This window comes from Lissotriton helveticus, chromosome 3_2, assembly GCF_964261635.1.
Source record: "Lissotriton helveticus chromosome 3_2, aLisHel1.1, whole genome shotgun sequence".
Classification (NCBI taxonomy): domain Eukaryota; kingdom Metazoa; phylum Chordata; class Amphibia; order Caudata; family Salamandridae; genus Lissotriton; species Lissotriton helveticus.
In genome coordinates, this window is record NC_136062.1 from 4,309,774 (window position 1) to 4,323,302 (window position 13,529).

Sequence of the window (13,529 nt, forward strand, 5' to 3'; positions counted from 1 at the left end):
CTGGGAATACCACCTTACCTCCATTAGTGCACAAGACCAGGCTAGTGGCATCCAAAATGAACCATTCTGGCATCCAGAACGCTGGTTCACTCCTGCACAAAATGCATGTACAATATAGGCCGCATGCACCACACGCTCACACACACTCACACACACTCCATACGCTCTGGGTGTGAGCGCTAGAATCTGGTTAACCACACAGAAATGGAAATATACATGAGTGTGCCAGTAGGTTCCACTCTGAACTTGAAGTCCCATATAAAGGGTCTGGTCACAACTATGGATTCACAAACCGCTGTTTGGACTACTGTCCCGCTCATGGATTTAGCACAATGTCAGTAAAGTGGGGCATGCTTGGTGTGCCCCCCGAGGTCCAAGGCCTCATTTATTTTAAAAGACTGGCCTCGGTCTCTGAGCACGCTCTAGATTAGTGTGACGTTTGGGGCAAAATTAAAATCCAGGATAGCAGATATATGCAGTTGGGCAGAACACTGTTGAACACCATGCCGGTGACATTCCAATCCCAACACTCTGAAGGCCCTATAAATTTGAAAGTATGGATGGAACAAATTCAATAACCTCATATTTCTCTGACTTCATAACTGGCAGCCAACAGCATTCCCACACTACCCAACGAAAATGGTACACCACATTTCTGGGTGGACCAGACACAACTTAGACTGTGTAAAATCAGTTTAGTGGCAACGTGGTCTTAACATGTTTAGAGTTTTTTGTTTCATTCATATCACATGTCTTCGGCTCACCCACATTTGTTGGAGACAAGTGGAAATGCAAGATGATAATATTTTTTTTATTGACTAAGTGCCAGAGGGTTGTCACATAAATGTGAGTGAAATTGCATTTTTGGGCCGATACAATGACATTCTGACTTGGAATACATACGGGGGGTTGTGCAAGCCAAACACCCTCAATATTTCCCTGTATTTCAAGTGTTCAGAAAGGCCATAGTTGTTATGGGGTTTTCTGGGTGCCATCTCACCCCAGGCCTAAATGTTAATGGCAACTGCCATGGAGAGATTTGGTGTTTTTTGCTCGCAGTTTGACTCTGGCAGAACATTCTGAATAGGACAACATGGTCTATGCAAAAAACATCCCCTGTATTCCCTTGGACTGAAGGTTTTAGAAATGCCCAGGGTTGGTAGGGCTCCCCGCCTGACAAATGACCCTGTGTCCTGGTTTTGACCTGTATCTGGCATGTTGCGTTCTACAGCTTGCTCAGATGCATGCAATCTGCACCAACCTGAATTTGTCTGGGTCTCTAGGGTTCCCAAATGCACAAGGCTAGTTGGCTGACCTAGCGCTAGAGTACTGCATTCAAGCCCCATAAAAAGTGAGAGGAAAATGTGTTTTACTCTACCATGGGTCAGAAGGGTTGTCTTCTCGACCTATCCCATGTACAATTCAAAAGAAAAAGTAATCACTGGTGGTGTTATGAACTTTAAACCTCTGGATGCCGATTAGGTGTGGACCTGTGGTGCTCTTTAACCCTCTGGGTTGTCTGAATAACCCTCTGAGGTGTCTGATCAGGGATAAACTACTTGGTTTGTGACCTGGGGGGGTGTCAAAAAGGCTGTGTGGGCAACCAGTGTTGAAGGGTGTAGCTTGATCCCTATGCAGGGCTCCCATCATGCCCCCCACCCATAAATGATAGAAGAAATTCCTGGTGTGTAGTCTTGTCTGATCTGCCTCCCCTTCCGGCATCCCAGTGCCAGATACATGAATTCCTTTTGTTCCCTCCACTGATGTCTACTGAGCGTCCTGGGGGTGGGCAGATTAGTTCAAAGTCTGTGCTCTTTAACATTGGCCTAGACCCATACCAGCCTCTCTTAAGTTTAAGGTCTTATTAGGCTTCATAGAACCAGAGCAGGTCTTAACTGCAGGTAAAAAAAACGAGGTTAAGATAATCCTGGACACTCACTCACCAGGGCATTAATTGGAGAGTAACTGTAACATATGGAACTATCTATAATGAAGACACAATACTTGCACTGTGACAAACGCATTCATTTCAGTTTACTGTCTTGTATGCAACTTGTTTTATCAGTTATTCGATCTGTGATATTTGCATGCAGAGTTCTTGGATGTTTTCCACGTCTTTCTAATAAGTGTGTTTATTAATGAATATTAACCATACCAAAGTGTGGTATTGATGTCAAAATAACTTCTCTACCAAAAGTAAAGGGTTCATTCTGATCAAATACGGTGTTCTTTATGCTCCAATCCAATTTCTATTTATAAGGCATGGCTATTCAGCCGTGAGGGTATTCAGGTGCTGAATACTGCTGCTGGGGTTTATTCAAATAACCAGGTCTGGAATCCTTTTCTGAATTCCACCAAGGAGGATGAGGTCTGTGGGTGAAGTGGGAGGTCGTCCCAAGACTTCGCAGTGAGGTGGGAGAAGGAGTGTCCTCCACTGTTGCGAAGGATGCAGGGGGTTTGGATGAGGAAGAGCAAGTCGGAGCGCAGGTGTCTGGAGAGAAGGTGGGAATTTAGCTGCGGGTTGATGTACACTGGTCCTTGGTTGTGGAGAGCTTTGAAGACGTGGATCAGCATCTGGAACTGGCATCTCTTCTTAATGGGGAGACAGTGGAGCTTTTGAGGGGGTGGGGTGGGTCTGCTTGGGGAGGCCTAGGATGAGCTTGGCTGCTGAGTTCTGGATCGCATACAGTCTCTTTAGGTACCTAGTGATTTTCTGCATAGAGTGGATTGCCGTAGTCCAGTCTGCTGGTGACTATGGCTTGAGTGATTATGCACCTAGTGTCGATGGAGAGCCACTTAGAAATCTTGCAGAGCATGCAGGTGCATGAGTCTGTGTTGTTGTTCTTTCTCATGGTAAGCTTACTGTCCAAGATGATACCAAGGTTGCGGGCATGGGCCGTCTGAGTTGGTGAGGGTCCTAACTTGGGGGGCCAATAGGCATTGTAGCATGGGAAGGTGTTTCTAAGCAGGGGTCTTCATTCTTGTCTGTGTTTTGTAGGCAGTTGTTTCTCATCCAGTCTGCGATGTTCCTCATGCTTGGCGGTGGGGTCTTCTAACAATGAGAGAATCAGCTGGGTATCATTGACGTAGGATATTATGTTTTGTCCATTCATTCTTAAAACGTTGACCAAGGGAGTCATGTAGATGTTAACCAGGCTGGGGCTGAGGGAAAAACCTTGAGGGATGCCGCAGATGTTATTAGGTTCCTCGGATTCTGATTTTGTGCATCCTTTTGATCAGGGTGTGGTGTGATACTGTGTCGAACCCTGCTGAGAGGTGAAGGAGGATCAGGGGTACAGTTTTTCCTTTGTTGAGGAGGGTCTGATGTAATCCGTGGCTGCAAACAAGGCAGTTTTTGTGCTGTGGTTTGATGTATAATCCAGATTGGGAGCTGTCCAGAAGAACGTCGTTCTCCAGGTGTTTCATGAGTTGCCAGTTAATGGCCTTCTCGAGGACTTGGGCAGGGAAAGGGAGCAGAAAGGTAGTTCTTGAGTTTATTGGGGTGTTCTTGGGTTTTTGGTGACTGATTGGCTGGAGAAGTCTGACCATGTTGAAGAGTGCTTTGCTGTGGTTGGATCTTGCTTTGATGCGGTCAGCCAGGGCAATCTTTTAATCTTTTTCATGAATTGATGGTAATAGTTGAGGACCATTTTGGAAGTAATTTGATCCGCGGACTCCCTGCTGGTGGTCATTTGCTTTGAGGTTCTTAGATCAGTCGTTTACCAACATGCTTGCTCAGAGGATTTTTGGGACTTGGTGCCTATGTTGGCACAATCTGGCATCCAGGCAGAGAAGTTCTTGACTGCCTGTTTGAAGTGGGTTATGGTGTAAGGACTGGAGATGTTGAGGGCTTCAGTCCATTGGCTCTGTGAGATCTTGTTCCAGCTGTGGTGTGACATGCTGGATGGTGTTGGGGAATCCAGGGATGGGCAAGTGGACAATGGCGTAGATCAGCTCGGTGACATGGCTGTACTTGATTCTGTTGCTGGTCAAAAAGATCGGGTTAGGTGTGTCCTGCAATGTGGGTGGCTTTGCTGACCTTTTGGATGAAACTAATGTTACTAACGTGTTCGAGGAGGTTCGTGGTATTGGTAAAGTTGGGGTCGTCAAGGTGAAAGATTAAGTCTGGAATGGCCTTTCAGAAGCTGGGACGTGGTCCCGGGGGTCTGTGGGTGAGGGTGCGTCTGATGGTCATTTTGCATTTGGCTCAGATTTGGAAGTTGAGGTGTTCCATGATCGGTGTGACGTCTGCGGTGGTGGTGCAGTGGACTGGTGAATTATGACAATTTCACATCTGTTCTTGCTGGTGCAGTCTTGGTCTGTGATGTTGAAGCCTTTTAGGCTTGGCTGTGGTGTTGTCTGACATGAAAGTAGTGTTCAGCCAGGTCTCAGTGAGGAAAATGGAGTAATTATGGGGGTGAGGGAGCTGATGGTATCCCAGATTTCTGTGACTTGTTTGGAGAGAGATTGTGCTTTGGGCAGGAGGTTGTGTAGATAGTCTTGGGTGGTGGAGGTTGTCGTGGTGGTGATCTCTGTGCCTGCTGCAGCTTTGGTGCTGCAGGAGAAGAGACAGTGTTACCAGGTGAAAAGGCCCAGCCATGAATTGGAGGGGGTTGTGCCAGCAGTTGTTGTCTGAGTCCTGGGTCAAGGGCTTTGAGCTTGGCAGCAATGTATCTTCAGGTGGCGGTAGGGACAGGGGTTCTGACGCTGTGTGCGGTCCAGGCACAGAAAGAAATGCTTTTGTCTTGCCGACATCACGCTGCAGTCTCCATAGGTAGTCCTGGGAGTTGGGAGGGTCTAGTGGGCAGCAGGAGGCACAGACCGGGAACGAAAACTGCAGGAGAGGCGAATACAGTGGTTCAAAACAGTAAACCGAGTAAGACTGTAGTAAGGAGAACTCAACATAACACCAAAATACAGTGCAACAGAGTTTAACAAGGCACTAGAAGACTGGTAGTCCCAGTGTAAGCAAAGAGCGACTAGCAGCATTGGGGGGTGGCGCACTGGGCGTCCGCAGGGGGGGGCAAGGATGGGCGCTTGCCCCCCCCCTGGAGCACCCCTCATTGCCCCCCTGCCAGGGCCGGCTGACCCACCGGGTGCTGGCTTCCTGGGGGCGCCGTCTTTACATCTTAATTATGATTTTAAAAGCACCTGCGTGCCTTTCCTCCTGCAATTACGGGGCCCCACAAAAGTGTAAAGATAACTCCTGTGATTAATGTTCTTCTTGGCCAGAGATCAGAGTTTTGTGTAGTTGAGGTTTTTGACTTATGTGAAGGTAGTACAGAGGGTTAATATGCCTGCTGCAAAGAACGTGTACCAAGTAGATTAAAGAGTACATTTAATGTAAATAGATCAGCAGGTTACTGCTTTTAAAAGAGCTATCCTTTTCTTACTTGCAATTTATAACTTAAAGTCCTATTATAGAATAGTGAGGTAATAACTTTCATCATAGAAGTGCATACACTCTGCTAAGTATAGAACATTGATTAATGTTGCAAAAAAGGTTAATTTGGGTAGAAATGGATTCTTATTATTAAAGAAAACTCCCAACTATGCTGTTTCTTTTTCGACTCTGAGTTTGTGCTTCTCCACACCAAGCACTCCTAAACTATACTGCCTACCAGTATGGATGGCATGTGACTCCTACACTTTTAGGGGCATATCATCAACGGCCAGCGATCGCTGGCCGTGGGTAGCGTGCAAAAAATTAACGCCGCATATCACCTTATTCTATCGCCTGGTGAGCGCACTATCAGCAAGGCGCATCGCCCAGGCGATAGAAATCCAGGCAAAAGTGGCGGAAAGAGTCGAAATCGCCGGAATTCCAGCAATAGAGAACCGCGTTAGGGAAAACCTAATCTATAATGGGAGACGTGGACTCAGCATAACAATCCTTTTCCCATTATAGATATGGCTTAGTAAGGAAAATAGCAGGCGTTATAAACCGGCGGAAAACCCGGTTAGCGCGGATTATAATATCGCTATATGTGTTAGCGATACACTTGAAAATAGAGAGAATCAGGGTTAGGGATGATATCCCATGTTGTTTCACAGGACACGCCTCCCTTGTATCTCATTAGCGATGCAAGGCGATGCGATGTTGAAACCAGCGCTAATCCCTTTGAACACACGTTATCGTGCTCTTGTAAATAAAGTGATATTTTTATCGTCGCATTTCGTCTGAAAACGGATGCAAACGCGGCGATAAAAATATCGCTAGGCCTTGATAATATGCCCCTTTGTCCTTTGGCTTATGTAACATTTCCTATACACTGATATACACAAGTATGATTGATTGTCTGTGTAATGTGTGTGTGATGCAAAGTGCTCTGACATACTTTAATGGTATGAGGAGCGCTATATAACGAATTCAATGCATCTGAGAGTGGTTATGGATACTTGGTCACTGTTAAAGGGTGCTAGTGAGAGAATCCGTGGTGGAGGTGGTCATTGGGGGCGCCAACTAACATTGTTGCACTGGGTACCACCAGCGCTAAAGTCGGCCCTGCCCCCTGCGGACGCCAATGCCACTACTTATTACACATGGTGCTCCAGCCACGGTTCCTCTCCAGCTCGCACTCTCTGTTCTATTCTGAAGCTCCTCTGCATTTCAGGGCTCAGTAGGACAAGACGCAGGCTTCATTTTCCTGCACCGTCCCTTTGGCACTCTCTTCTAGGTGAACTCCTGTGCATCTCATCGCATGTCACATCTAGACAACACCTCCATCTTACAATTCAGTCAGAAGCGCCAGGAGACCTCAGACTTCATAGCGCGCTCTGACACAATAACAAGATTGAGGCAAAGTCTTTTCAAATAATTATTGGATTATAGTGATTGACTGCCTAGAACAGTTGCTGTTAAGTATATTACTAAGCAGAAAGAATAGTCACATTTGAATAAAAGAGTAACGTCTACCTCTTGCTCTAGTGTGGTTTTTGTCCTCAGGCTGCTCCCCGCCCCGTCTCACCTCTGAGAGCCAGTGTCCCCTTTGACCCTCTACCTACCGCCCACCCCCTGCCCCGCCTCTTCTCCTGGTTCACACCTTGGTGCTTTCACACTTAACGTCACCTCCACCTACCATTTTCAGAGAGGGCCCCGGGCTCCCTATCACCGACATGAGGAGGAGGAAGAGAGAGGGAGGACAGAGGAAGACTTGGTGGGGTCGGGGAGACATATACGGTGGGGTGAGAGTGAACGAAGAGTGGGGAGAGAAAGAGAGAGAGAAGCAGTGGGGAAAAAGAGACCTAGAAGGAGGGAGGAAGGAAGATGAGAGAGCAAGTGAAGGGGGAGTTGGGGTCTGGGTGAGGGAGAGCAGCTTCAGAGAAGTGAGACCTGTGTTCTAACTCCGCCAGTGAAGACAGCAGGTCCAAAGGAGAAAGAACCAGGCCAGACAGAGTAGGTCCAGGCAGTGTGCACGGAGGCAGGCTCGGTGGGTCCGGAAGAGGGACAGGGCAGGCAGAACAGCTCCAGAGAAGGGCGAGCAGAACCGGACCAGGGCGAGCCGATCCAGACCAGCAGATCCTCCCTGAGCAGGGAGACTGCGCGATACACAATCAGAATGGAGTGTTCAGCTTTTGTGGTGCCAGGGGGTAAATTGAGGGTTCAGGGTGGGTGTGGGTTTTAAGGTGCCAGGGAATAATTTGAAGGTTCACGGTGGGTTAGGGATTGGGGTGCCAGGGGGATCATTTTAGGGTTCAGGGTGGGTATGGGTTTGGGGTACCAGGGGGTAATTTTAGGGTTCAGGGTGGGTACGTGTTTTGGGGTGCAAGGGGGGGAATTTTAGGGTTCAGGGCGGGTATGGGTTTTGGGGTGCCAGGGGGACAATTTTAGGGGTCAGGGCGGTATGGGTTATGGGGTGCCAGGGGGGGAATTTTAGGGTTCAGGGTGGGTATGAGTTTTGGGGTGCCATGGGGATAATTTTAGGGGTCAGTGTGGGTATGGGTTATGGATGCCAGGGGGGTAATTTTAGGGTTTGGGGCAGGTATGAGTTTGGGGGGGCAGGGGTAATTTTAAGGTTCAGGGTGGGTATGGGTTTTGGGGTGCCAGGGGCATAATTTTAGGATTCAGGGAGGGTATGAGTTTAGGGGGGGTGGGGTAATTTTAGGGTTCAGGGTGGGTATGGGTTTTGGGGTGCTAGGGGGTAATTTTAGGGACCAGGGCAGGTATGGATTTTGGGGTCCCACAAAAGAAAGAGATGGCTGTGGCACAACAACCCTATGGTGTATGAGATCATATGTGGCCTGCTTGCTGCCCCCCATGGCTCCTCCTGCGCCCCAGTGTTTCTTGTGCCCCACCTGGCACACATCATGTCGGAGGATGGTGATGAAGTTAACATTTTGCCCCCCCTGGAAAAATTTCTGCGGACGCCCATGGCACTGATCTGAGATTGAGGGATGCTGTAATGATTTTACTAATGTACTTGTATCTACATCTTGTTGTTGCAGCTGAGCAAGCGAACAGTGTCCCATCGTTTCAATCACAACTTTTTTTTATCAAGTTTAAATGTATTGCATCCTCCATTTATGAAACTTCTGATTCTAAAGTTGCGTCTTCAACTATGGCATTTGCTGCATATTTGGCACAAAAGTATGTTAGGATTAAATAAAGCCCTTATGTTTGTTTGTTAAAGGAACTCAGTGAAACCAAAAAACGCCACGAGACCAAGATAGTCGAAATAGATTCAGGTCGCCGTGTTGAATTTGAAAATAAACTTGCAGAAGCTATGCAACAGCTCAGAAGAGATCACGAGGAGCAAATCCAAGATTACAAGGAAGAGCTAGAACGAACATTCAGTGCCAAGGTGAGTTAAAGTACTGATATGTTTACAATCCTTTTAAAACTCTAGAATGATCCAATCTGTCATACAGTCATTGTGAAATTCAAAATATTTTGTTGTTTGGGTCCTTGTGAGTGCAGTATGAATGTAATGCTGATGGGGAGAGTGTTAAACTCAACAGCTACAAGAGTACAGAAAGGAGTTGGTTGACAGGTTTGTAGATTATGCGCTCGATGTGAAGGCAGAATGGAAATAACAGAAAGCACATAGACGAAGGAATAAATATTAAAGGCAAACATCTAATGAGAGTTTATCACCTTAGCTTCATTAGTACTAAGGTGGTGGGCTCATATTGTGCTACACAAACAAAAATATGTAGGGCCTATTATTGTTGTTGTTTTTAATGTGCACTGTAATCTAGCTGTTACAAATGGGTGTTGCACAGTACACATTATGGTACGATCTTTCAAAGACCATTCAACTAAGTCCCTGTAAATGTTTGGCCTGAAGTTCTCTAATGGTTGACTCGATCTGTATTGCGTCGGAATTTTGGTGAACACCTACTCCAGCAGCAACCACAATTCCTGTCAGGGTGAAGTCACAAGCAACCCCAAATTAAACTTGTGTCTAACCTTGGGGTAGCTTGGCACAATAGCAGTCAGGCTTAACTTAGAGGCTATGCTGCATTTGAAACCTGTAATAACGTGCAAACACAACGCAAGGAAAATCTCACACCAACTTAGATGTGTATACAAATTCAGAGAATTATTTGACACTAAAATTACAAAAATCTAATTAGTAAAACCAGAGATATGCAATTTTAGACATTTAAGTGGGCTTAAAAGCACAAAGCTCCAACTGAGGTTTCTGATCGCACTGGACAGGGACAAAGCAGTAGGTTCTGTCACGCCACAATGGACCATGGGTCAGATACAGGGACCAAGTTATGCCCTGTAGCTGAAGTATCTTAAATCCTGGTTGCGGAGCTTTGCGAGATCTGTGTTGAAAGTGTGTCACACAGCAGTGATTCCGATGCAGCAGTTGACTGAGGCTTGTGATACAAAGTCCAGCATCTAGGATGCATCACGAAGCATCTGTTCTGCCCTAGAGACCACAGCTGGGCTGTCAGAGCACCTTCCGGGCCATTTCCACGGGTCCAAGACTGTGGTGGTACCAGTTCGGGAGCAAGACTTACAGCAGACAGAGTCCAGGTGAGGGGTTCAAGGTGGTTGGAACCTTTTCTGTCCCTTTAGCTCTGAGCAGGAGGCCCGCCAATTATTATTATTATTATTATTATTATTCTGAGTTTTGTATAGCGCCTGGTTACCAAATAGGCATCCCAGCGCTCGCCAGATAATAACACTACCAAAGAATAATGCAGGGTTTAAGCAGAAAACAGAAACATCTTTAAAAGTTTGCGGAACCGGAGAAGACTAGCTTCCGAACGAAGTTGTAGGGGCAGTGAATTCCACAAAGTGGCCACATTTATTGAAAACCTTCTGCCACCAGTTCTAGCCCTCTTCACCCTCCCGACCTGAAGAAGATGTTGATGGTCGGAGCGAAGAGAGCGAGGAGCCTTGTAAGGCTGGACCATCTCCCCCAGAATAGGTGGGCCTACCCCATGCAGAACTTTATGGGCTATACAGAGTGATTTGAATTTCACCCTGTCCCTAACAGGGAGCCAATGCAGAGCCCTCAGCGCCGGGCGAGCAGACTGACGCCTGGGGAGACTCGTCAAGAGCCTGGCGGCAGCATTCTGCACTTGCTGCAGTTTGTTCAGGGTAGATTCAGGTGCACCCAGGAATAACGCGTTGCTGAAATCCAGCCGCGAGATGATCAATCCCTGGATGAGAAGCCTCCTAGTGGACGCTGGGAGCAAAGGTAAGATCTTCCGGGCTGAGCGGAGCAGGCCAAAACACACGCCAGCAGTCTTTTTAGCATGCGTTTTAAACGAAAGGCCCCGCTCCAGCCACACCCCCAAGCTCTTGATCTCCTGCTTGGGGGTGGGTACCGGTCCCAGACAGTCAGGCCAGCTGCTGGGGGACAAAGATGGAGAGGAGTTCCCCAGCAGCATGAGTTCCGTCTTGGAGCCGTTCAACTTTAGCGCTGAGCTGCACATCCACGTGTAGATCTTCTCCAGACACGAGTGCAGCCGGTCGGGATGATGCGCCGACTGGGAAAGGCCAACCACCAGCTGAGTATCATCAGCGTAGCTGATGATTTTAATACCCAGCGGCAGTACCACACTCTCCAGGGGGGCCATGTAAATGTTGAATAAGGTAGGGCTCAATGAAGAGCCCTGTGGCACCCCACACTGGAGAGGGATTGTAGATGATTTTTCATGGCCTTCCCACACCTCAAATGTCCGACCTTCCAAGAAGGAAGCAAACCATTTGAGAGCCACACCGGTGACCCCCACCCCCGACAGCCGTTGGAGAAGCACCTGATGGTCCACGGTGTCAAAAGCAGCACTGAGGTCCAGGAGGATCACTGCCACTGATCCCCCCCCGAATCCAAAATGCTCCTTGCATTCTCCACGACCGCCAACAGGGCGGTGTCAGTCCCCTGACCGGGACGAAAACCCGTTTGGGAATCGCCCAGGAGGGAGTTAGCTTCCAGGAAGTCCGACAGGCGACTGTTTACCAACTTCTCAGCCACCTTACTAATACCCGGCAGCAAGGAGATCGGCCTAAAGTTGGCGAGGTCGGCGGGATCCAGGTTAGGCTTTTTCAAAAGAGCCTTAACCACCGCCCCTTTCCAGCTGGGGGGGACTATCCCTTGAGTGAGGGACAAGTTTATAAGGTCCGTCACTGGGCCGCCGATGGTAGAAGCCACCTAATAGGTGCTGGGTCTTTCGGGGAACCACTCTTCATGGTCCTCAAAACCGAGAGAGCTTCCTCCGTAGTGACCGGACCGAGAGAGGCCAGCTCCACTGATCGCATCCTAAGTTGGGAACTGAAGTTATCATCCAAGGAAGAAGCCTCCCCCTGGCGGGGAAGGGAAGCCAGTATGTTGTCGATTTTGGATTTAAAAAAGGAGGCCAATTCTATGCATTTTTTGCGTGGGTCCTCGTGGATGACCTGAGGTTCGGGTATATTCAGTAGTTCCTTTATGACCCTGAACGACTCTTTGGAAGAGTTGGCCGCAGAGCCTATTCTCTCTTCAAAGAATCCCGATTTTGCCACCCGAATAGCAGATTTATAACTGCTCAGAGCCGCACGATATTGTTTCCGGCTCGTTTCACTCCAGTCTCTTCTCCAGGACCGCTCTAGCCTCTTGCATCCCTTCCTCAGGGTCCTCAATTCAGACGAATACCAAGGCGCCGAACCCACTCTCTTCCCCCTCGTAAGTTGTTTCTTTTTTGGAAGGAGGGTGTCCAACTAGCCCATGAAGTCACTCTGGTGGTTCTGGGTTCAAGATTCAGGTCCAGTCCATTTCCCTCAGACAGCAGGGCAGCATTGTAGCATTCCTTCATGTAGCACACCAGCAGGGCAAAACACACCAGTCCTTCTGAGTCTTCCACAGCTTCAGAGGTGTACTGAAGAGTTGGGTCTGAGGGTCCAAAATGTATACTTGTGCCAGTTTTGAAGTAGCCACCAGCCTGTCTTTGAGTACAATTTCTATTGTGAAACCCTATTGTGAGTGTGCTGGGGCAGAACCTTAGTGTTGTGCAAGTGTGGTAGGTCACAGTTTCTCCCCTCATCAAGTCAGAGATGGTCCATCCTGCCAACACAGTTCCCTTACGTCTCACTGTCTGGGCAATACACAAAGACCAGCTGCCGTCTACAGTTAGTCATGTGACCTAGGAAACAGATTGGAGGCACTAAATGGTTTGGACAAGAAAATGGCAACTTTCTAAAAGAGACGAGCAAAAAAAACTATGGAATTAACCCAGATCTGTGACTGGGTGTGAATGTTTGATTTGTTTAGCATTCTCTCCATCATCTGTACGTTTTGAATGTGTAGCTCTAAGTGGGAAGGGTATGCCCAGACATGGGTCCTGTGCTTGCTATGTCCCCGGATTCAAGCTAGCCTGCTTGATGAGGGGTGATACCCCAAAACCAGAATGGGGGTGCTTGTTTCTGGTCCAATCAAGGACCTGGCCTGGCAGTTCGGGCTAGACTGTTCCCATGGGGAGCAGGGTCAAGACTGATTTGCATATGGCTGGGTCCAAATTGGAATGTCGTGGTGAGCAAAAAAACAATAGATTTACCCCAGATCTGTGACCAGGGGGTGAATGTTAAAAAAAATAAAAATAATTAGCATGCTGTTCATCTGCTCTTTTTGCATGTTTTTACTTTCAAAAGCGGCATTTTCACAATTGTGACTTTAAATCCAACTATACCATTAAAGAGGGTTTTAAATTATAATTCTTTAGACCCCAAACTTTACATTCCCACCTACTCCCAATTGAAAGTCATCACTTATTGAATGCAATAAGTTGGCCCAATGTTATATTATAGGACAAGTAGGCCTTACAGTAGTGAAAAGGGAATTTAGATGTTTTTCACTACCAGGAAATTTAAACCTTAAAACCAAAAGTCCAACTTTTTAAATATGTTGTCCCCTGTACTATATAGGGCCTTCACTTGGGGTTGGCTTGCCTGTCCACTAGTAGTATTTAATTTACAGGCTCTGGCTACATGAAGGACCATTTTTCTGGGGACTTATAATTTAAGTTAAGTAAATTAAATATACTGATTGGGTGTAAGCCAATGTTAACTCGTTTAACTGGCCAGCAGTGGTAAAGCT

At 47.4% G+C, this 13,529-nt stretch overlaps 1 protein-coding gene across 1 annotated transcript in view; it reads left to right on the top strand.

The window, feature by feature from the left end:
* Positions 1-13,529, top strand: part of LOC144826413 (lamin-B3-like) — a 484,608-nt gene that overhangs the window by 177,770 nt on the left and 293,309 nt on the right. The window contains exon 4 of the mRNA XM_078684729.1: positions 8,631-8,801. Coding sequence (XP_078540855.1) covers positions 8,631-8,801 — 171 coding nt within the window. The remainder of the gene's footprint in view (positions 1-8,630; positions 8,802-13,529) is intronic.